A 24,248-nucleotide genomic window follows, 5' to 3' on the forward strand; every position below is an offset into this window, starting at 1 on the left:
CAGTGGCCAACCGGATGCCGATTTGGGAAGCCTGAAAAGCAGCACCTGAGTGCAACAGCACTCCCCCCACTTGCAATTCCTAGCAACTGGTATTTGAATGCATACTGCCTCTGAGAGGGGAGGTAGCAACACCCATAATGGCTGTGGGGGATGGACGGCGTTTTCATCCATGAATTTGTCTACTCCCCTTTTAAAGCCACCCAGGTTGGTGGCCTTCGCCACCCCTTTTGTTCCTGTGTAGGAGCTTCCACCACATATCCCCATAACACCCCATAACACTTGGGAAAGGGGCTAGCAGCTAATAAGCTCTTGCTTCTTCCCAGAAAGTGGGGTGGCTGGGGGAAATGCCTGTTGCACTGAGGCGAGCGCTCTTAAGCCCGTCTCCAGGTGGAAGACGCTTTTGCTTCCCTGGTCTGCAAAGACGGCCATCTCAAAGGCTGTATTTGAAATGCCGCCACCTCAAGCATTCTCTGCCACCTGAGGGGCATGGTAACAGGGGGCACTTCCAACATCTGCTGGTCTCCTGCTGGCCCAACTCTCCTTGTTTTCCCTGAGGGTGTTTGCACATTCCAGACAGGCTCTCGCTGTGAGGGGCATCCCTCCAATGGAAAAGAAGGGAGTTCTTTTAACTTGGTTTATCTATCTAGCCCACGGTTTCTACTTTGCCTTCCCAAGCCAACAAACACCCAAGGCATAATTTTCACTTGCAAGGATGGAAAAGAAACCCAGGCAAAGCTCTCTTCTTCCACCAACGCTATCTGTGAAATGACAAGCCCCATCCATTTCTTTAGCCTCACCTGGAAATGCCAGGGATCGAACCTGGGACCTTCTGCATGCAAAGCAGATTCCTTACCACTGAGCTATAGCCCTTCCCTAGAGGGTCCTGTACTCTGGCATGTAAGGGTTGCTAGGTGAGCATTCATTCTGTGAAGCTTGTTCCAAAAAGAGGACACTGTAGCTGAACCAAGCCTACTGATGGCAGTAGGCCAGGGTGGGTCAATGGGTACTCTCTCCCTGATTTCTTTAAAGGCTTCCTGGTCAGGTTTGCATGTGGACCTGAATGTGGACTGATGTTTCTGTCCTTTTCCTTGCTGGTCTTCCTTCACTCCTGCCTCACGTCACCCCCCATCCTAACTGATGGAGTCCAGCAAGGAGTAATGGCGGCAGCGACACCACCAAGGAAACCTTCGACAGTCGCTGTCCATAAGGCCCTGCCGGAATAATGTCCCCGAGCAGCCTTGATGTGTCCAGCTAGGGAGGTTCAACGTAGAGACGATTTCTAATGGAGCCAGAGAAATGAGAAGGGCACACATTGGAGTCTGAGCTGGCAACAAGGCCAAGACCCAGTGAAAAAAGGTCAAGGTTCTCTTCGTTTGCAAGCAGCAAGAGAACAGTCCGAGGCTGGTGCCGAGGAAACAGGTAGTTCAAGCGTGGGATAACTATTGCAGCATGGCTGCAGGGAGCCCCTTTTTTTTTTAGAAAGGAAGACCTCCTAGGAAAGTCTGGCATGAGTGAAGACCAACGACCACTGGCCCAACTAGGCCTGGGAGAAGGAAGTGGAAACCGGGACCGTGAGACCAACTGAAGTACTTTGAAATGATGCTTGGAGGACTAAGGCCTACATAAGGAACTGAAGCCTGCTGGAGTGGACTGGAACTTCTCTAGTTTTCTTTTGAGTCCAGTAGGGACGAAGAAGAAGGCAGAAGTGGTGACTGGCTTGAAGGAGGGAGCAGGAAGCAGGATCTGCCATGCTGTGCGAGAACGAGGCCTTCACGAAGGCTTTGAGCCAGATATGGGTGGAAAACAAAAAGTCGGAGCCAAACCAGGGCCTACTAGAGCAGTTCAAGCCTGGCGTAGGGATGGAGGCCAGCTTGGGGAGATTCCTTACTCTGCCGACCCCTTCTGCCGACGCTTGGAGGGCGGCACAAGGTGGCGGGGCAGGTCGGAGGGCAGGCCGTGGCCCTCCAGCTTGACCTCAATGAGGTGGCTGGCAAGAGCAAACTCCTCGTCGTCCAGCATGCCGTCACGGTCGACATCACTGAGCTTCCAGATCTTGCCGAGGACTGAGTTGGGCAGCTTGGTGGTGACCATCCAGTTCTTGGCTTTGGTGCCGCTCAGCTTGCCGTCCATAGGGGACAGGTTGTAGAAGATCTCGTCGTATTTGGGCTTGTCCTTGGTCACAACCCATTCGTCATCATCCATGCCCTCATAGGCCCCCTCGTTCACCCCTTCAATGAAGGGGCCGTTGCGGGTGCCTTCGAAGGCGCCGCCGTGCACGATCTGCTCAGGGACCTCCACCTCCTCCTGGCGCAGAAGGGGCATCAGCTTGGCAATGTCCAGAGTCAGCAGCTCGTCCAAAGCATCCACCATGCGCGGCTTCAGCCCGTGGAATTTGGTGAAGTCATGCACCATGAGCATCTCCTAGAAAGAATTGGGAGAGGAGGAAGTGACATAGCTTATGGGACTAGCCCTGTGGCACTCCTGCCTGCCTGAACTAAAATACAATGCTATATTCTTATATACATTAAGTGATGCTGAACCCCCGAAGCCAGGTGACAGGAGCAAGCCAGAAGTAAACCACACTGAGCAAGTCAGAGTTAACTATTAGCAAAAACAGGATCTGCCCAGGAGTGCCAGGCCTAATGAGCAAAGCAACTCATCTCCAGTAGGTCTTGCTCACATGAAGCAGTTGCTGAGATTGAAGGCCTTCTCACAGCTGCCTAAGTCCCCTCCTCTCCAGGGCTTTCTCCAAGCAATCTGAGACTGTGCCTGCATGGAGCTAACTTCTCCTCTGCCCTCTTCATGCCTCTTCTGGTTCTGGGAGACCAGGAGAGAGGGGAGCTTGTTGCAGAAGGAGGGGGAGACCCCCTGGCTTCTTCAGCAGCCAGACTCATCTCTGCCTCTTGACCTCCCTCCTCCCCAGCCTCTGCTTCTGACTCTGAATCTGGACTGCTCTCTGCCACAGCCTCTTCCCGCTCACTAAACCCTGTTACCTCTTCAGCGTCTGACACCTCCTCTTCCCTGTCTTCTCCCTCTGGCCACTCGTTGTCATCCCGCCACTCATCCCCTGGCTCTGAGCCTTCTTCCCCTGGGGGTTCCCCAGCTGGTGCCTCCCACCACTTCTCTGCATCCAAGCAGCCCATGACACTAGGTGAGGATTCTGCCTGCACACCACCAGCAACATTGGAAGGGACACATATTCCCTACCCCTGATCCTGAGGTGAGGACCATGGCAAAAAAGTAAAGGAGATGGGATCTAGTAAAGTACAGGGAAACTTCTGTTGTTTTGCCTATCACGGCTGCTTCAGATGAGTGCGATGGGAGACAAGGAACCTGCCCTCACCTGCATCTTGTTGCAGTCGGGGAAATCGCCCGGCGAGATGTGATGCTCAAGTTGGATCTTGGCGAAGATGACGGGCAGCTTGGCAATCAGCGCTTTCTTCTTGTTGTCCTTGCCAAAGACGGACGGCATCTCTCTCTTCAGGTGGCTGATGATGTGAGCATGCACCTGGGTGGACCGAAGCAGCAGGTTATGAAGATCGGCTCTTAAGAGCAGCACGTGTGTCTGTCAGGCCACATTCACACCATGCATTCAAAGGCCTTGGCCCTGTATACCTGAAGGAGCGTCTCCACCCCCATCGTTCAGCCGAGACACTGAAGTCCAGCTCTGAGGGCCTTCTGGCGGTTCCCTCACTGTGAGAAGTGAAGTTACAGGGAACCAGGCAGAGGGCCTTCTCAGGAGTGGCGCCGGCCCTGTGGAATGCCCTCCTGTCAGATGTGAAGGAGATAAATAACTACATAACTTTTAGAAGACATCTTAAGGCTGCCTGTATCGGGAAATTTTTAATATCTAATGTTTGGCTGTGTTTTTACATTGTGTTGGAAGCTGCCCAGAGTGGCTGGGGCAACCCAGTCAGATGGGCAGGGTATAAGTAAATAATAATAATAATAATAATAATAATAATAATAATAATAATAATACAAATGCATTGGATACTGTCCATCGAAATTAATGGGAGCTGTGCCTAATTTGATGGGTCTTCTCTGACTAATCTTGGACACAACCCCCTGTTCAAGATGAAACTTAAGATATAGTGCTGAGTATCTTGTAGTTTTTTTTTCTGTTCCTTCTTTCTTCGGTATCTTTCTTTTCTTTATTTCCTGTAGATTAGTTTGGGTTTTCCTCCCCTTTGTAATGTGAAAACTTCAATATATATTTTTTCAACAACAACAACAACAACAAAAACAAAAAGATTACACTCCCCCCCACCCCCCGTTCTTTGCTCACCACTGGTTGCAAGGCTGGCCCAAGCTTTTTTGCCACCTGAGGCTAAGGACAAGATAGTGCTGCCTCCTGTTCCATGCTCAAAAGCTGATCAAGCTGGGAGGGGGAGCTTCCTTCAGCACTCATGACAGGAACCTGTCCTCCACCGCACCTGAGGGTTGCAGGCTTGCTTAGGGCTAGCAAGGCAGGCTTTGCAGCACACACCCAGCGACTGGCCTCCAACATTGTTTAGCTGTGCGCACACACACACACACACACTGGCACCTGGCACCCTACTCTGACGAACGGTAGGACTGGCCCTGAGTGGCTGAGCTGTTGTGATATCATGGAATGTCCGCAGGCCCTCCAAGTGGGGAGCATGGAGACAAGCGAAAGGTTAAGGTGATGTCATTTTGGTGCTGAAGAAAGAGAACAGGAAGAGGATGCAGAAAGAAGTCAAGGCAGTAGGTGGGAATAGAAAGACGTGCCGAAGCAGATATCCTGGACTTGTGCTAGGCAGGGTGTTCTTTCCGGGGAAAGGTGTTTCTACAGAGCCAAAAATGGCCAGGAAGCCTGAGATGGTAGAAGTCACCGACCACTTTTGAATGCTAGCTTCAGGCTTCCAGCAAAAGCGTCACCGGCTCCCCCCAACTTGGTGCACATGAAAACTGACTTTGTTCTTTCCAGGACTTGAGTGATGCAGCATTGAAGAAGATTCTAGCATTCGAGAGCAGCCTAAAGCAGGGTTTGCAGCCTCTCCTTCTGGACTCCTGGCTAGAAGGCGGATTCCAACCACTTGGGTGCCACCCCTCCCGGCAGTGCTGGGGTCGCTTCCCCAACCACCGGCTGGATTTATGGCCCAGGACTTTCCTGTGCAAAGCAGCGCAGCTCATTGTCTGGAGAATAAGGAAATCTCTGCGTCGTTGGCTCGGCTCATCAACCCTTGAGGTGGCAGCCAAGCTGAAGCGGCTGACGTCTGGGGCGTGAGAGAGGCTCATAAGCCCAGGCAAGACAGGATGCAGGGGTTGTAGGAGAGAGATGAGTAGAGGAAACGTCCTCAGAGAGGGAGCCAAGAGCCAGGTTGTAAATCCTGTCCTGGGCCTCTGATGAGAAATGGATAAAAGTGAGGGTCTTTTCGAATTGTGCATCCATGATGATTTGTGTTCACAGTGGTGTGAGAGGGCAGTTATAACGTCATCCCGTTTTAATGCTATTTCTGCCTTCGTTCTTTAGTGGGAAGAGTCCTGCATTGCAGGGGGTTGGAATAAATGACCCTCGTGGCCCTTTCCAACTCTGCAATTCTATGAAATCTGTTGACTGAGCATTCATCCTGATTAGTTTGCGGGGAAGGGATTTTAACAGCTGCAGACGCGCCACAGCCACAAAGTTAATACACATGGTTCCCCCGCAAAGGATATCAGGCCCTACAATTCTCAGCACCCTTAATAAACTACACTTCCCAGAATTCTTTTTTTTGGGGGGTCATGTGTGCTTTAAAGGCACAGTGAGTACGTTGGGTCAAAGCAAGCGCTATCACCCCACGCTTCCCTCCTTGCCAAAAGTCCGATTTTTTGTGGGAAGGTTTTGCTGCTCAGGAGCACCAAATCAGCTTTGATCGTGCAGCCTGAATTTGCCAGCATGTGACTGAATCCCCACCCCGAAATAAGGGCTGTCTGGACGTGTCCTCAGTCCTCAACTCCAGGGTTGGTGTGCCTGACACAGGAGAAAAATTTGCTGCAGAGGCCTTGACGTCCTTCCTTGTACAGCCACCCAGCTGTTTTTTGTGGGTTTGTGTTATTTTCTTTTTCCAAAGCCAGGAGGAAATTGCCACTGGAGGGCCCTTGTAATACAAACCCATCCTTACAGGTGACAGGAAAAGATAAGGCTGAGAAATCTGGGGGCGAAAACAGAAGCTTCCTGAACTTTTGGGTAACTGCTGGCTCATTTTTTGGGCTACTGAAGAACCTTGTAAATAATCTGCAAATCTGTTCGAGAGAGAGAGATGGAGGAGCCGGCAGAAGGAGCGATGCCTCCTTGCTGCTGGAATAGATTGGCTAGAATTAATCTGTGCAGTGTTTTCTAAGAGCAAATCACGCCGGCAGCTTCCCATATTTCTAAGCCACATCAGCCACACTATACATCAAAAGCATCTGGCTTCACTCAAAGAATCCTGGGAACTGTAGTTTAGCCACCCAGAACTATAATTCCCAGTACCCTTAACAAACTATGGTTCCTGGGATTCGCTAGAGGAAGCCATGACTGTTGAAGTGCTATAAGAGTACTTTAAATGCACAGTGCAGACATGACCTAAGACAGCTACGTATGCCGACAGAGGGGAACATTAAGGAGCTGAAGCCTGGGCTGGCCCTGTCATTGGACAAGGCAAGGCAGACCAGTATAGGTGGCAGATTTGGGGAGGCCATTTAAGGCCAGCATGTGCCCTCTCGTCCCTCCAAATCTTCACTGGCCAGAGGTGCCCACGCAAACCATTATTTTCAAGACATGGTGATGCTGTCAGATGAGGATCCCACACAGAACTGTGTAAGTTATTATTATAATATGAATATTAGGGCTGTCAACCAGTTGAAAATTAAGTAATTTGGTAGGGGCACTTACCAGGTCTGTACAGAGCCTTCAGGCATTAAAAGTGCTTTCCATATATCACAGAAACATAGAATCATAGAATTGTAGAGTTGGAAGGGACCCCCAAGGATCATCTAGTCCAACACCCTGCAATGCAGGAATCAGCCTTCCCCAACCAGGCGCACTGCAGTTATTTTGGACTGCAGCTTACCATGTTGTCTTACTATAGTGGTTTGTTGTTGTTGTTGTTCCCTTTCAAAGGCAATGTTCCCTTGGAATTAATCTGTTGGCGACTGTGTGCTGGCAGTGGATGGCAAGAGAATGTGCAGTGGGTTAGGCTGTGTCCAAAACTGGGTGGGGACAGGACCCAAACCAGAAAAGGTGGGTCGCCCCTTCCCTCTCTATCTTGGCAACGGTAGGGTGGAAGGAAGGGACGCCAACAGCAGTTGGAGTCAGTGCCGGTGACAGGCAGAAGCAGCAGATTCTAGATTGGTCCCCATCTTCTCTGCCGATTTCTACTGAAACTGAGGAGGGAGAAGATGATGATAGGCAGTGCTACTCTCTGGACTGGTCAAAAGCAAGAGGGCAGAGAGGTGTGGGGCTGGCTGTGGGCAGGCTGAGGTTGGTAGGACAGTGTCCCACCCCACCCTCACGTAATAGACTGTCTTTCTGATGGGTCAAAAATTAGCTACTGCTGTTTGTGAGAAGTGGGAGCCAGGATTTGATCTATGGCTAGGACAGATCTTCGGGCGAGGCCAGGCTTCTCTACCCATCTCCGCTACTCTGCGTACCCAGAGCAACAGGCCTGAGAGGAGAGAAACGAGGTAGTGTCATTCATCTAATTAAGAAGGCGGAAGATGCCACCTCATCAGGAACGTGCTTAACGAGAAAACCAGAGCAAAACACAGAGGGAAACGTTGGGAAATAGGAAAGGGGTGGCCGAGCCCATAAACACATTGTACCCTGAAGCACAATGCGGGCTTCCTCTGCAGGGACGGGGCCATTGTTCGGAGGGGGAGGCGCAATGAAGTCCCTTCCCAATTGCTCTGGAGAACAGGAAAAGCAGCAATTAAAAACTGGGCGTCGGGACAAGCCCCGGTCTCCTGCAACGGAGAAAAAGGGGAATGGGGGGGTGGTAGTGGAACAGCCCCTCTGCAAGTGGGTCAATCCTTTTAAAAAGGAAAAGCAGTGTAGTTGGAGACAGCGGAAGGAGGGCAATTGCATGATGAACATGGGAGTCCATCCTCAGTATGGGTGAAGAGAAGTTCAGTAATGCATCTGGTACATTAGCCTGATGGGTAAAGCCTGCCATTGTATGTCCTCACCCCACAACCCCATTAATACCCCATATTTTCTCACTGTGTGGAGCATCAGCCAAGCCCTACCTTCATTCACAAACACGTCTGCAATGCTGGAATATCCTTCCATTCAATAATGCTTGCCGTCTCCACCTATCTGTGGTTGTGATGGGAAATTACCGGTACCCCGTTGGCCAACAGTTCTGCAGTCATTCATATTCTCATTCTCTCCCTCCCCCCCCCCTCACACACACACACTGGGCTGTTCAAATGGGATAATGCCTGCTCTTCCTTCAATCCCCACCTCAGTGGAACACTTTAAGAATAACCTCCCTTGTGCCATTCATTCACACAACACACCCATATCACGGTCTCTTGCAACGTGACGTTCTCTCAGTGGGCAATTCCTGTTCTCCTTTCCAGTCCCATTTCAATGCGACTGTATCCTGCGGGTGACTACAACAGAATTCCCACCCCAGCTCTGTTGCTGTACCTACCCACATTGCAATGGGACATCTCTCCTGGCGGGAGTGCATGCCGCATTCTCCTGTTGGAGAAGGTCCCTGCCTGCGACAGATCTCCCTTTGGGATCATTTGCCTTTCACAACCCAGTGAAACCGTCTCTCTCAAGACGCGATGCCTATTTGCCCTCCAATTCCATTGCAAGGGAATGTTCCACAGCTGCCAAGCCAAGGATGTTTTGCAACAGAGCATTCACGGCTGCAATGGAGCGCCCCTGAAATGGGCAGAGGCTGCACTTCCCTTCCTCCTAATGGAACTGGTCCACAGGGCATCTCAAACTGGGGTCCGTGGACCACCAGTGGCCTGTGAGCATCATTCAGGTGGTCTGGGGTGGGCCTATAAAAATACAATTAAAAATCATACAGCATCTAGCGCAGCGCATGACAAGTGCTACAAAAGGCAGGCAAATTAATAAGTGTCCACCAAGACCAGGAGTCAGAAAACTTTTTCAGCAGGGGGCTGGTCCACTGTCCCTCAGACCTTGTGGGTGGCCGGACTAATTTTTTTTTTGGGGGGGGGAATGAATGAATTCCTATGCCCCACAAATAACCCAGAGGTGCATTTTATATAAAAGGACACATTCTACTCATGCAAAAACACGCTGATTCCCGGACCATCCGCGGGCTGGATTTAGAAGGCAATTGGGCCAGATCCAGCCCCTGGCCTTAGCTTGCCTACCCATGGTCAAGACCCTCAGCGATTTTCAAGCACTCTGGGGGATGAGGGCAGTTTGGGAACCATCAGAACAGAACATTATCTTACTGTCACTGACCAACAGCTTATTGTCATTGACCAACTACTGGGTCATAGAATCAGAGAGTTGGAAGGAACCCCGAGGTTCATCTGTTCTAAACCCCTACAATGAAGGAATCTCAACTAAAGCATCCCTGAGAGATGGCCATCCAACCTCTGCTTTAAAACCTCCAAGGAAGGAGAGCCCACCACCTTCCGAGGGAGTCCATTCCACTGTCCTAACACTTCTTACTGGCTGAAAGTTCTTGTCACGGGTCAGGAGTCAGCTTCACCTGCTGAACAGAAGCCTGAAGGAGAAGAAGGCGGAATGATTCCACCTGAAGCTGATCAGCCTTCAAGAACAGGAGAAGGCATTGATGAGAACCAGCAGGCTTCAGCCTTCTTAAGCAGAGCTCTCAGCAGCAGTCAGATGCTGGAAACAACGCCTGTGGTTCCTGGCCCTGCCTTGCGTGTTTCCTGCTCTCCCTCTAGACCAGGCATAGGCAACCTCGGCCCTCTAGATGTTTTGGGACTACAACTCCCATGATCCCTAGCTAACAGGACCAGTGGTCAGGGATGATGGGAATTGTAGTCCCAATACATCTGGAGGGCCGAGGTTGCCTATGCCTGATCTAGACCCCTGTCTCTGTTATCATCTGGATTCTCTGGCCTCTGGCCTGGACCCTTGTCTCTATGATCATCTGGATTCCCTGACCTCTGGGTGCCCTGACTTCATATGTGGATTCTGCTCTCAGGCAAGTGTTCCTTAGAGACTGCTATCCCCTTCTTGATCAGCAACAGGACACAGATGGGGCTATGACAGCTCTTCCTGATGTTTAGTCAGAACCTCCTTTCTCATAACTTGACACCCACTGCAATGCATACCCTACCGCAGGGGGTGGGGAACGTGTGTGCCTTCAGATGTTGTCATATTACAACTCCCATCACCTTTGATGACTGCAGGCTGATGAGAGCTGGAGTCCAAGAACATCTGGAGGGCCACAGGTTTCCCCAGCCCCTATCTACCAAACGTCTCCTTGTTGTCCTAGGATATTCTTCTCCTTAGGCACCACTGAGACCTTCCCTGTCTACCTTGTGGCCGCCCAAGTACTCACCCTGACCAGACGGGCTCTCTTGACCAAATCGTTAAGCTTCCTCAGGGCAGAATTCCGGGGCAGGTTCTGGATGTCCGTGAACAAGTCCTGCTCCTCGAGCTCAAAGAGCCGTCGGTTATCGGAGATCATCAGGGGCTCCGACCAGAAGGACCCGATGTAGACACGCAGCACCTCGGGCGTGTTGAACACTTTGCCCAGCGACCACATGAGGGCGCCGTAGACCCGCATCAGCTGCTGCGTCTCCACCATGTCGGCCTTGTTCAGGACCACCCGGATCTTGTCCTCGTTGCCCTTGAGGGCCCGGATGGCCTCCGAGAACTCGTCTGAGATCTCCAGCTTGTGGGCGTCAAAGAGGAGGATGATGAGGTCCACGCGCTCGGCAAACCATTGCAACACCGCCGGGAAGTCGTAGCCTGCAGAGGAGAAGAGAAAGCCTTGTGGAATAATGTGGGATGTGAAACACAGAGCAGTCAAGTACAACATACCTAGAGTGGACATAAAAAGGTTGTGTTTGGACCAGCCAGTCAGAACTTCCTGTTTCCTCCTAGGCTGGGACAGACATCCTCTACATGTGACCAGAGGTAGGTGTAGCCTCACCTGTGCAGGTAACAAAAGCGTAGGACTGGCCTCTCTCTCTCTCTCTCTGACTACATTCATCGAAGAAGCAACATCTGCTTAGCCTAAGATGCTCTCTTGATGCTTCCAGCCCAGAGAGGACAAAGGCACTATCTCTTTGCGGGATAGATTCCAGGTATATTATTTTTGTAACTTAAGTCTGCCTTCTGGGATCCATCTGTGAACAGAATGAGTGAGTAAACTCTTTTTATACTTTTATAGAAGACTGTGTCATGTCTATTTCTTTTATGAGGGACTAAAGGGGACGTGGGTGGCGCTGTGGTCTAAACCACAGAGCCTAGGGCTTGCCGATCAGAAGGTTGGCGGTTCGAATCCCAGCGACGGGGTGAGCTCCCATTGTTCGGTCCCAGCTCCTGCCCACTTAGCAATTCTAAAGCACGTCAAGTGCAAGTAGATAAATAGGTACCGCTCTGGCGGGAAGGTAAATGGCGTTTCCGTGTGCTGCTCTGGTTCCCTTGGCCTATAGATGCTGGCTCCCTTGGCCTATAGAGTGAGATGAGGGCGGCAACCCCAGAGTCATCCACGACTGGACCTAATGGTCAGGGGTACCTTTACCTTTAAAGGGGAAATTACCAGGTAACTTATTTTAGAGGCTTTAGCAAGCCTGAGCAAACGCATCCACTGTGCAAGTTTAAAAGGGGGAATGTTACTCTGCTAAATAGTAGAACTTCTTAACACAATTTGGAAAGGATATAACCAAACAATATATCCTCTCCTGCATCCCTGAACATTCCCACAAATAAGAGGTTATTTTGCACACACATACCCCCGCAAAATGGCATCTTAGCTCACTTTCAGGGAAAGAAGCAGCTTGAGGGCGGTTGCTGCCATTTTCATTTTTTAAATTTTATTTATGCTTTTCAGGTTTATACATTTCACTGATTTTACAATCATTTTAACATTTCAAAACTCGACTTCCTTTCCCCTCTTTCTGCTGTTCCTTAAATTTATTTTTAGTATCTTCTGCATATCCAAATTAACTTAATTTGCTCATTCACCTGCTTTAAATATACAGGTATACTCTTATCAAACTGCAGGTTATTACAATAATCCTGCCAATGTTCTTATCCATTTACAATATCTGTAAATATTCAATCAACTATTTCCATTCTTTTATAAAAAGTTTGTTATCTTGATTTCTTCCAGTAAGTCCTGCCATTTCTGCATATTCCATAAATTTTTGTATCAATTCTTCCTGCTTCTTTCCATTTTTGGGCAGGTAACGTTCTTGCTACTGTAGTAGCATACATAAATAAATTTCTATACAATTTAGGTAGTTCTGTCCCTATAATTCCCCAAAGGGTTGCTGCCATTTTTGAAGCTTCAGCTGCATACAGACTGTGCCTTTAAGGCGCATGATTATCCCAAAGAATCCTGGGAATGGTAGTTTGCCCCTCAACAGAACAGTAATTCCCAGGACCCTTAATAAACCACAGTTCCCAGAATTCTTTTGGGGAAGCCATATCTTCTAAATGTGCATTGAATGTGTTTTAGATCTATGGTGTGGATCTGCATCTTGCCAGACCAATGGCCTGTTGTCTTACTACTGTCTGCAAAATAGCTGGCTGTGGATTTGATAGGAGTCTTTTCGCACCCTACCCAGAGCTGCCGAGGATCAAATCTGGGGGCCCTCTGTGTTTTTTTCCTTCGCTCTTTGTCTCCACTCTTAATAAAGCTTCTTAATTTAGAATCTAGGGTTTGACTGTAAACATTAAGACATCTCAAGGATTTTTGCGTTGCGTGCCAAACTGCTCTTTCATACTACAGTATGAAATGGGTTGAACTCGCTCAGTGGCAAGTTCTGGGGAATTAGCCGGTGTTTTCCACCACCACAGACAGAAAGTTGCCAGTCTTGTTCCCCTTGGCCAAGACCCTAAGGCAAGGTTGGCCAATGTAGTGTCTTCGCTACGCTTTTGACTACAGCTCCCATGATCCCTATTGATCATGCTGGCTGGGGCTGATGGGATTTGGAGTCTTAATAGCACCGCCATGTTGCCTACTCCTGATCTAAAGTGAACCGAGGGGTAATGTCAGCAATTAAGTATAGGAGAAGCACTGCAGGATGACCATTTTTTTTTTTTTTTTAATTTCTATACCGCACTCTTCATCTGTAATCTCAGGGTGGTTCGAAACATAAAGATTCAAAATGAAAACACAAAATGCATTACAAAAACAAAACAAGCCAAACACACACACACACACACACACACACACACACACCGGCTTCCCCCTTGCTTCACTCCTTTCCAAGGGAAAACCTGCTCTTTAGTGATGGATCAGAACAACTGAATCGCCGTTTACTTTGATTGAGCACTAAAGAGCAGTTTTCCCTGGGAGAAAGCAGTGGGACAAGTGCAAGTGTGGTTAAGCCCCATGTAAGAAGCAAAATACAGCCATCCTTTGAAATTTGCAATTATCCGAATTTTGCAATGCGTTTTTTCCAACCTATGTTTACAAAAATGCATATATGTAAAGATGTTAGTGATGATCGCATCCAAAAATGCATTATCTTAGGGGAAACTTCTTGCAGAAATGGGTAAACTACTAGCCAAAACTACATTTTCAAATGTTTTTGTTCTGTGAACCGCCCTGAAAACCTCCAAGTATAGGGTGGAATATAAATTCAATAAATAATAGTAATAATTTCAAATGCGTTTGTTAGGGGGGGAAATTGTACTGAAAAGTTAATGAAATTTTAGGAGGATTTTTTATTTTAGAATGTTACCGATTGCTGTATAAAGTGTAGAGAGCTGAATTTAAGACTTGAAAAATGAGAGATTGAGAGAGACACAATTGATATATTCTTCCATTTCTAGCTGGAGGTGACTACAAAGCCTTCCTCTCCTATGTCTCTCCTCTCATTTCTCAGCCAGTTCATGACTGAACAGGTGAATAACTTCCAAAAATTAGCTTGGAAGAGGAGGATGAGAAGCAGCAGCAGAAACAAATTAAAATAAAACATGCCTCACAAGGAACATGTTTTTATCGCTAGCAACCAGGATGCCCTTTTTCCTGTCCAACAAAAGCAGTCCCCCCCCTCAGTTTTTCGGTTCCAAGAAATGTGATTGAAGCTAGTCCCTGAGCCCCAAAAGAAGCTGCGAGTGTGGAAGGAAGATCATAGAATTATAGAGTTGGAAGGGACCCCAAGGGTCATCTAGTCCAACCCCCGGCAATGCAGGAACCTCAGCTAAAGCATCCATGACAGATGGCCATGCACCCTCTGCTTAAAAACCTCCAAGGAAGGAGAGAGATGGGGAACTTTCTGAGGGCAAGAATGTGTTTCAAATGTGCTTATACTGTAGTGTGCATAAATGAAGCAAAAGAAGATGGATACTTTATTTGCATGGTTCGCACAAAAACGTAAGTGCCTGCTGGGTGAGGCCCATGGCCCATCTAGTTCAGCCTCCTGACCTCACAGTGGCCAACCAGATTTTCATGCAATTTAACAAATTCAATTCAGCTTCACTGCAACGTTCCCTCAACATTTTGACTTCCCATCCTTACTTCCACAACACTTATTTCTATAACTTTTCCTTTGTTGTTCCTTTGTTGTTCTCATTCCTCTCCAGTCCTGCCTGCGATTTCTTAGGGCTATGATATTTTCCCAGGGCCTCCGCTCTTCCACAAACACTTCACCTTGTTGGTGTCTTATTTTTGCTGTCCATTTAAACATCCCTATACAGTGGTACCTCGGGTTACAAACACTTCAGGTTACAGACCCGGGAGTAGTACCTCGGGTTAAGAACTTTGCCCCAGGATGAGAACAGAAATCACACGGTGGCGGCAGCAGGAGGCCCCATTAGCTAAAGTGGTACCTCAGGTTAAGAACAGTTTCAGGTTAAGAACGGACCTCCAGAACGAATTAAGTTCTTAACCAGAGGTACCACTGTAGTCCAAGTTTTAAAGTCCACTCCTTTTTCGTTGGAACTTCTTTCCATTTCTCTGGATGTCCATGAATTCCAAGGTCATGAGAGAGGGAGAAAACCTTTTCTCCATCCACTTTCTATCCGTGCACAATTATATACCCCTTGGTCATGTCCCCTGCTCCCAGCAACTTGGGTGCCTCTCTTCCTGTCCAGCAAAAGCAGTCCCATCCCCGTTCCCCCCCCCCACCTCTGTACTGGACTCTCTTTCTCAGCCCCCTCCCTCTTCTCCATCCCTGCCAAATCTAAACAAGCTCTGCAGCTTTCGTAGCTGTTGGATCAGAGCCACCCCTCTCAGTCTCTCTCACCCGCCTCTTGGCAGCCGAAGTTCAGAAGGGCTTGTTCCACAGCACCAAAAAAGGAAACCGAGCCGTTCCATAGGAAAGTCTGAGCAATGAGCCCTCATTGTTCTGACCGATTAAAGAAAAATAATAAAGATGGGAGATCTAAATAAAAGAGGGAGGGGTGGCCGGCCGCGCAGCCTTATCTTAGAGAAGCACCGGCGGGAAAAGGGGTTGCCAGAGGTCACCCGAATGATGGCGCATGCATTGCCCAAGTGGAAGGATCTGGAATATGCTGCTCCGGATTGGTGTCACAAGACAGAGATACAGAAGGTCAAGACAAAGGAACCATTCTCTGCTCCCTGGTTTGCCCCCAGGGCAGGCCTGGAAAGGATGACGGAGCAGGGTTTAAGCCTGTGTGAGCTCTGGCGGAGGTGCAGGGTCCCTTTCTGAACCCCACAGCTCAGTCCCCCTGGAATATGTGCTACAATAACAAAAGGTGAAAGTGCCCCTGAGTGTGTGCAGAGTGCATTCACCACTGAGCAGCTAGAGCCAGGCTGTACTGGGCTGGCGGGGCCTGCCCCAGTATTTAAGGAATTAACTACTGCAGCATGGGAGTCCAGGCAGGAAACTGACAGTCACGGCTAATGGGCCCCCGTTGCCCTTGTCAGCTACTGCATTTCCGGCGAATTTTACAAGCCACACAAATTCTCCCTTCTTGCACACAAGAGCAGGATTAAAATATATACATATATTGAGATTGCCTGCAAATTATGAGTTTACAAAGGGTGGCTTTTTGCAGGTATCTTTCCTTTCCCCTTCTGGTTTATTAGCACACCATTCAGCCAGTGATAAGGGGCCAACTTTCTAGGGAAGCAGCCCATGCCAGCGCCTGCCCTCTGGGTGATAGCAGGCTCCAGGGCTCTGGCTGGATCCAGACCCAATCGATGAGCAGCCTGTGGCTGGCAGAGAAAGATCTGGCCCAGGAGAACAGTGGGTGTTTAAGGAGTGAATGTATCTCCTTGGAGAAGGAATTTCCACCCTTCCCTGGTTTATTTAGTAAAGCGGAGGAGGTGGTGTGAAAACAAATGTTTCTAAGTCTTTCCTGCAAAATGTAACTGACACAATGGAATCTGACCAGACAGACACACCCAGTGCTGCCAGATGCACAAGAATTCTCATGCATGACTCCTGGTGCGAGATGTGAGGCTATTTGCATTCCTGTACATGGAAGCTGGAGATTTCAGGGTCACTCAGTGCACCATTGACTGGTAGGCAGTGCCCCTGCAGCTTACGGCATAGCCAGCTAGTTTCAAGCAGAGGTGCTGCCAAAGTTTGGAATGGCCTGGTTCGAAATGCTGGTATGGTGCAGTGATTAGAGTGCTAGACTGGGACATGGGAAAACTAGGGTTCGAATTCCCACTCGGCCACGAAGCTCACAGAGTGACCTTGGACCAGTCACTTCCTCTCTGCCTCCCTTACTTCACAGGCCTGTGGGAGTTAAATGAGGAGGGGAGAACCATCTATGCCACCTTTAGCTTCTTGGAGAAATAAGCAGCATACTGTATAAATGCAACGAATAAGTTGTCCGATTCACAACAACAGGTGCATTTAGAAACTGAGCACCACATCCCTGAGGTCTTCTCCAACTGAGATGGTACAACAAGATTCTCCATGTGCGCGGCCAGACTGAGCGTCGCTGCTCTGGATGATATTCTCGTTGTTCACTGTAAGACTATGTGACCAGATCATGTAACCGATCAGCTTTTGACTTGGCAAATATCTTCTCAATATGGGCCCGCTCTTTCCATTGTTTTTCACTGCCCTCCATCCAGATCTTTGTTTCCAGGCTCGTTGTTTCGGGAGAAGGGAAAGGGGCGCCTTATAGTTCCTAAGAGTCAATGCTGTAAGGTGCATTTGTGCGGCACCATTCAATATCATTTGCTGCGAATTGCAGGTGAGGAAGAGTACTGTTGTGCTCAGATCCTGGTTTGGGGCTTTCGACAGACCTCTGGTTGGCCACTGTGAGAGCAGGATGTTAGATTGGATGGGTCATTGACCTGATCCAGCAGGCTCCTTTTAGGCACTAACATTATCTGCTGGGATGAACTCTTAATAATGCTAATAATCTGGATTCTGCCAGGCCTGTGGAATCGCCAACAGCAGCAAATTTCAGCAACCAGCAGAGCAGCCACGATGGGCCAGAGTGCATGAGTCATAGCTCAGAGGCGGAACATACATTTTTCATGCAGAATGCCTCTGGTTCAACCTACTGCCTCTCTAGGTAGGCAATGTCCCTTTCCTAAAATCCTGGAGAGCCATGCTAGGAAATACTGACTCAGTAGAAACCAGCTTCCTGTGTGCAACTTTGTGCATGAAACAAAGCACCGTTGTGCGGATAAACCAATCGATTTGCGTCGGTTATAATTGGAAGCTCGTGGTTTTGCATCGTGGCGTCGTGTCTCGCTGGGTTTTGCTAATGAACAAATCCAAACCCCGATTGGGAAACCCAGTTAGCATTGGTGCGTGGGCCAGCAAATGGGCTTGCTAAAACTAATGTGGATTAGACTGCCAAATTAGCAGGGGAAAGGTGAGTTTCCCTTCACCAAGATGCTTAAGAAATACCAAGCAAATTCTGAACTGAACAGGGAAGGGTTTCCAGCAAAAGAGGGAGTGTGGAATGTGCTGGGTTGGCTGGAGAGTTGCTGCATCTAGAGAGTTGTTTTGCCATGCAAAAGAGAAGGAGCAGAGAAGGAGGGGGAACCCTGCAAACACTTTTATACAAAGACTAGCTGACCCGGCCACGCCTTGCTGTGGCTGATTTGGTGAAATGGTAAAGTAAGATACAGTATGAAAGAGAAAGCGTATGCTTACCTACACCTGATCTCGTTGAAGTTCAGTCTGCGTGTTCTCCGTTTGCCCCTCCTGTTTTTTGTCTTCATTTCTACAACTTATTATTACTACTATTTTAGTCTATTAGGTTCTTTGTCCTGATTTTGTCAATGGCCTTCTTTGATGTTGTTGACGTGTAGTGGAGGGCTGTATGTTTGTTTTTATAGGAACACGCTTGAAGCTGTGCAAGGAGTGGTATCTGTAGAATGTAAGTACGTACAGACACTCCAATACGGCGATGGATCGTTGTGTAAAAATGAAGAAGAAAGGAAAGAGATGATGATTTTTTGAAGTTGTAGAATATCATAAGACTTGAGAGTAGACTATATTTTTTGTTGTTTTCAGGCGGCCTTGCTCTGGAGCCGGGCGAGGCGAGGCCCCAAATGTGAGTAGCAGTGTTGTTGTCCGGCTTCTGTCTCCACCCGGTCGAGGCAGCGCCGCAAAACGTGAAAATGGCGATTCCGCCTGTTGTGGCTCTATACCCGCCGGCGGAGGCAGAAGCAGCGTTTGCAGCCGGTCTGCCTGTCGATTGGATGGTGGCAGTGACGTCGGGAGAGGAGGAGGGGTCGGAAAGGGGGGTGTGCTGTGCTGTTTAACGTCCACTGGAGGGCGCTATTTTTTGCACAAAATCACATTTTTTTACCTGGGAAAGGTGTTGTATTTGTACAATGTAAGTACATATGATCACTCCCATATGGCCATGGAATGTTGTGTCCAAATTTGAACGGAATTGATCAAGGGGTTACGGAGAAAGGCAATCGTTAATAAACATCCATATATATATATAAGATCCTTCAAGTTGGGTGTTTGTTACTGGCAGCCTTTCTCCGCAACCGCTTGACCGATTCCGTTCAAATTTGGACACAACGTTCCATGGGCATATGGGAAGGATCTTACATAGTTAGGTTGCAAAAATAATACACCTAACCCACCGAAAAATGTGATTTTGTGCCAAAAAACACAGCGCCATCCAGTGGACGGAACGCAGCATAACACACTGAAAACGACTCAAACCCCCCCTCCTCCTCGTGTTAGAATGTCACTACCACCAGCCAATAGAAAGGCAGGCCACTCACAAACGCCACTGCTTTCAGCGCCAACCGCAAAAAACAGCTTTTCCTGTCAGCGGCCAAGGCACCATCGGGTGGGGTGTGAAAGGTAGCCAAAACGTTGCACCTGCTATTTGTGCTAATACCTTGCCCGCCTACAGAGCCAGTACGGCCAAAAGCGGGGGGGGGGGGATTCCAATTTTCAACGCTGCCTCCACTAACATAACAGCCAAGGCGGGGGGGGGGGAACTATGTCGCCCACAACGCCAAAACAACACCTTCAAAATCCAATCTTCACCATAAAAAAACATTCCTAACTTCACCATTACGTAGCAACAATCCATCTACACATCATCAACTTCAACAAGAAATGCACTTCCCTTTTCCCTATCACAAAAACAGCCACAGCAATGCGTGGCCGGGCCAGCTAGTTTTATATATATACCGGTAGATAAGGAGGAACACAGCAGCCCTGCTCTTCCAAGGCATTTTTCTTTGGTTTGTGCAATCACTGATACCATGTTTTAATTTGCTGGAAGCTGGCCAGAGTGGCTGGGGTAACCGTCAGATGGGTGGCATATAAATAAATTGTTGCTGTTAGTGATGGTGGCGGTACAGGGAGAGCCAGGATTTGGAGGAATGAAGTCCAGGGCCCCCAGTTAGCAGAATGAGTAGGAGGGCACCCCAACCTGCATCAAAACCGCCTTGCCATTGTTTGGCTGAGCAAACACACCATGCATTTCAAGTACGTGACCTCCCCCCAAAGGATCCTGGGAACTGTAGTTTGCTAAGGGTGCTGGGAATAGCGGCTCTGCAAGGGGTAAACTACAGCTCCCAGGGTTATTTGGGGGAAAGCCATGCACATTAAATGTGCTTTGAGTGTACGGGGCGTGCACAGCCTGCACCTTGGTGCCAGACAAAAAGGAATTTTTGAATATTAGAAAGATTATGAAGCCCACAGGTGCGTTTCCAAAGCCAGATTGTTGCCTTTTGGAGCTTTTGAGCGAAGGCTGGCAGAGGCAGGTGCGTATCCCCGAGAAAGAGCCGTAATTCACTTTGAACGGCAGGCAGCTGACTCTGGCCTGTGCCGACTCGCTGCGAGGATTTCCTCTCTGCTCAGGAATCCCATGGATCCCTGGCTGTGCGCAGAAGAGCGAGCCAAGGAGCAGGGCGGAATCTAGACAGGCCCAGGCACGGAAGGAGAAACTTTTACCATCTGTGGGGGAGAAATCTGTCCTGATCCGCAATTGATTTTTTTTTTTTTTTAAGGGGGAAGATTTAAAAATGCTAACAGCTCCTCATGTCTGAAGGCAGAGAACAAGAGGCCCGTGCTGTTATCTAGGCCTGTGTAAATTGTAAGCTGCAAGCAGCCCAGGAACCTCGTGCATTTTGGTGCTTTAGGGAGTTGCAGTTTCTGAGGTCCCCCCAGCTGGAGGTTTGCTGAGCTTTGCAGAATGTCATACCATACATGGTTGGGGGACTGTGCATCCAATTCAGTGGTTGGGCCGCTAGATGTTGTAGGGACAGCTACTGGCTGAATTCCCCCCCCCCCCCGAGCAAACATAAAGGAAGGGGTGTTGGGGCTCGAGGAAGTCCTGCTTTCTAGCTCAGAAGCCCTGCTTGTCAATCCTAAACATACACAAATTCATTAGCAAGGGAGGTGTATTCCACACATGCTCAGAAGCACCCTCTCTTTATTATCAGCACCATCTCATGTACCATTTGGGAACCAAAGGTTTGCACTCAAAGGCTCCGTTTCAAACTAAGCCATTGCGCCAACCAAATTTGAAGTGGAGCTGACTCTGAATGCAAGCATTTAATTCTTAAATGGAACTTGTGGCGTTGTTCCGGCCTGCCTGTAACATGTTTGTGCAAAGTTTAGCTGGGCGGGTTCAGGAGGATCAGTTGGGATAGAGTGCCACCACTTCAGAATCAGATTATTGTGGAGGGCTATCATACAGTAGTAGGAAAATAATAACAGTAATACTGATAATATTATTATCTCCCTGCAAGCAGAAAGTTAGCACCCATCAGAAAAAGACAGCCTGTGTGGTGCAGTGGTTAGAGTGTTCGACTCGGACCTGGGAGAGACCAGGGTTCAAATCCTCACTCGACCATGAAGCTCACAGGGTTGTTTTGTTGTTTAACTGAGGAACCACGGCCACCACCTTGAGCTCCTTGGAGAGAAAAACGTGGGATAGAAATGCATTAAATAATTAAGGAAGGAAGATGAAAGTAGTAGCTCAGAGCCTTTGTCTGCTAGGCTGGTTTTCTGTTTTCAGGGAGCTTTCTGGTGCCCTGCAGGTGTTTTGAACTACAATTCCCATCAGCCCCAGCATGCTGGCTGATAAGGCTGCTGGGAATTGTAGCGCAAGGCACCTCCAGGGCACCAAGGTGGCGAACGGCTGCCGCAAAGCGACATTTGGAAGCACTTAATGATTTTTCTGCCCGCCGTTGCCATTGCGTGGCTTGTAATTTTTATTACTTCTTCGATTTCTGTATAATTTGCATTGCAACGTCCGTCCCACCACCTTGTTCTGCTGCAAATATAAAAACACAACGGAACATGAGAGTGGTCAGCAGAGGCAGCATACCAACCGGAGGATGAGGGGAGCTGGGGAAGAAGGCCTTGCGACAGGGGGCTGCCCGTGCATTTTGTTTTGCACGCCAGGCTAATCCCAGTGCTTGCTCGGCCCACCCAGTTTCCTAGTTACTACTACACATGTGCACGCTTTGTGCTGCCCTGGAAATGTGCCCTTCCTCCTCCGTCCCTGGCATGCAGGAGACATTCCTCAGCGTTTCGCAAGTGAATCATCTGCGCGCTCCGTTGCCATGGCGCAAGGGCTGCTCTTTCCCACAGACACACGACTGGCGGAGGCTTCACTCCTGCTCCCATTTGTATCACAAACTCTCTTAAAGTCCCTCCCGGGGCCCCGGTCAGGGAGGCAGGCTTCTGTGCCAGCTAGGCCTCACCCAGGCTTCGGCCTGCAAAGTCATAATGGCCCATGGCAGGGGTGGAGGGCCATATGCCCTCTTGGGCAAAGCTGTCAACCCTCCCTGCTGTTCCCCACTGCTATATACATAGCTGTCAACCCTCCTTGCTGTTTCCCAATGCTATAATATGGGAATTTCCCGCAAAAAAGGGGAAAGGTTGATAGCTATGCTCCTGGGACAACTTTCTGAGGGCCACAGGGCAGTGGTGCCGCTATGCGCCTCTAAGTTTAGCACTCTCTGGAACTCAGGGCTGTGTACTCTGGCGCCATTCATTGAATCATAGAATCATAGAGTTGGAAGAGACCACAAGGGCCATCCAGTCCAACCCCCTGCCAAGCAGGAAACACCATCAAAGCATTCCTGACAGATGGCTGTCAAGCCTCTGCTTAAAGACCTCCAAAGAAGGAGACTCCACCACACTCCTTGGCAGCAAATTCCACTGCCGAACAGCTCTCACTGTCAGGAAGTTCTTCCTAATGTTTAGGTGGAATCTTCTTTCTTGTAGTTTGAATCCATTGCTCCATTGACCAAGGGGCTGCCCACCATTGAGGGGGCTTCATGGCAAGGGGTGGGGGACACTAACCATTGGCCAGAGAAGCAGCTGCTGTAGAAAACTTACTTCACCCTTCATTGCTAGAAAAAAGACGCATTAGAACTCTTAATTAATGCTGGAGGTTTTCCCCGCCCCTTTCCCCTCCCTATCCTCTATCCTTTCGTGTCATGTCTTTTCAGACAGCAAGCCTGAGCAGCAGGGGCAGTCTTACTCCCGATCATTGTAAGCCTTTCTGGCTCATGAGCGGGGTCAAATAAATGACTATAAAAATGGATGGATGGATGGATGGATGAATGAATGAGGGAGGGAGGTCTGATGGAGGCACTCAGAGGCCTAGGTTTGTTGGAGGGGCTGCCACCTAGGATCAAGCTTTTGCCATCAAAATCTAGTGGTTGCGAAGCCCTCTAGAACATGACACCTAGCCTAGAGCAAAGGATCAAAGACTGTTGTTGGTGGGCTTCATCCAGGTAGTTCACAACCACCTCCACATTGATTTTTAACTGCAATTTTTAAAATTGCTTCTCATATTGCATTTCATTGCACTCTACCATTCAAATCCTACAGAATGCAAATTCTAGTACTAGAGAACAGAATACCGTATAATAAATAAAAGCAATAGAAATGCAATAGAAAAACCATTAAGTACTCTGCCATTTTCAAGTAGTCCAAGGTGGGGGAGAGTTGGGGAACCCCCAGTCTAGAGCACCTAGTGCAGGGGCTGATGGGAGTTGTAGTCCAAAGCATCTGGAGGGCACCAGGTTGGAGAAGCCTTGCCCAGGGATGTTGGACTAACACCCTGTTGTAGGAGAAAGCTCACAACCGCACACCATGCTACAGGGGTCAGAGGAGTGTCTCGTCCACAGGAACGCAGATTCTTGGCTAACGCTCCCAAATAAACAAGGCCACTTGTCCAGGGCGCACAGCCTTTCCCAGTTTCCACTTCGCCCTGTTCGCCAAGGCGGGGTCTATCCAGATTCCCCACATACTTTCATGTACAAAATGTGGAAAGAATGCAGCAAACCTGTGCTATCTCTGTACAGGGTTCTCCCGGGGGTGCCCCGGCAACCAAAGAAATATTGGGAGAGAGAGAGAGAGAGGGAGGGAGAGGGAGAGAGCGCTTGAGAGAGCCTGACTCTCGGTGGGAATGAAAAGCCACCCTGAGCCGACCCATCCCACGCAGTGGAAGGCAAACGTCCCAAGGGGAGACGAGTACAGGAATGTGAGCGTCACAGGAAAAGCATGAAAGGGCTCTCCCCACCCTATCCCCTCGGGGGGGGGGACTTTGCGGGGAACATGTCTGCCCCAGTTGTGTAGGAAAAGAGCTACATGCCCCATCCCTGGGAGCAAGGCCCACTAAATTCTCCCTGCAAGCAAAGGCTTCTTGCAGCTTTCTCTTCTGTTCATCC

General features: G+C 49.0%; 1 protein-coding gene across 1 annotated transcript in view; it reads right to left on the reverse strand.

Moving 5' to 3' along the window:
* Positions 1-1,464: 1,464 nt before the first annotated feature.
* EHD2 (EH domain containing 2) overlaps positions 1,465-24,248 on the reverse strand; it is a 37,828-nt gene continuing 15,044 nt past the window's right edge. Inside the window, exons 3-5 of the mRNA XM_033158416.1 lie at positions 10,515-10,927; positions 3,344-3,508; positions 1,465-2,421 (exon numbers count right to left, since the gene is read on the reverse strand). Of these exons, the coding sequence (XP_033014307.1) occupies positions 1,885-2,421; positions 3,344-3,508; positions 10,515-10,927 (1,115 nt within the window). The 3' untranslated portion in view covers positions 1,465-1,884. The remainder of the gene's footprint in view (positions 2,422-3,343; positions 3,509-10,514; positions 10,928-24,248) is intronic.

Source organism: Lacerta agilis, chromosome 8 (genome assembly GCF_009819535.1).
Source record: "Lacerta agilis isolate rLacAgi1 chromosome 8, rLacAgi1.pri, whole genome shotgun sequence".
NCBI lineage: Eukaryota > Metazoa > Chordata > Lepidosauria > Squamata > Lacertidae > Lacerta > Lacerta agilis.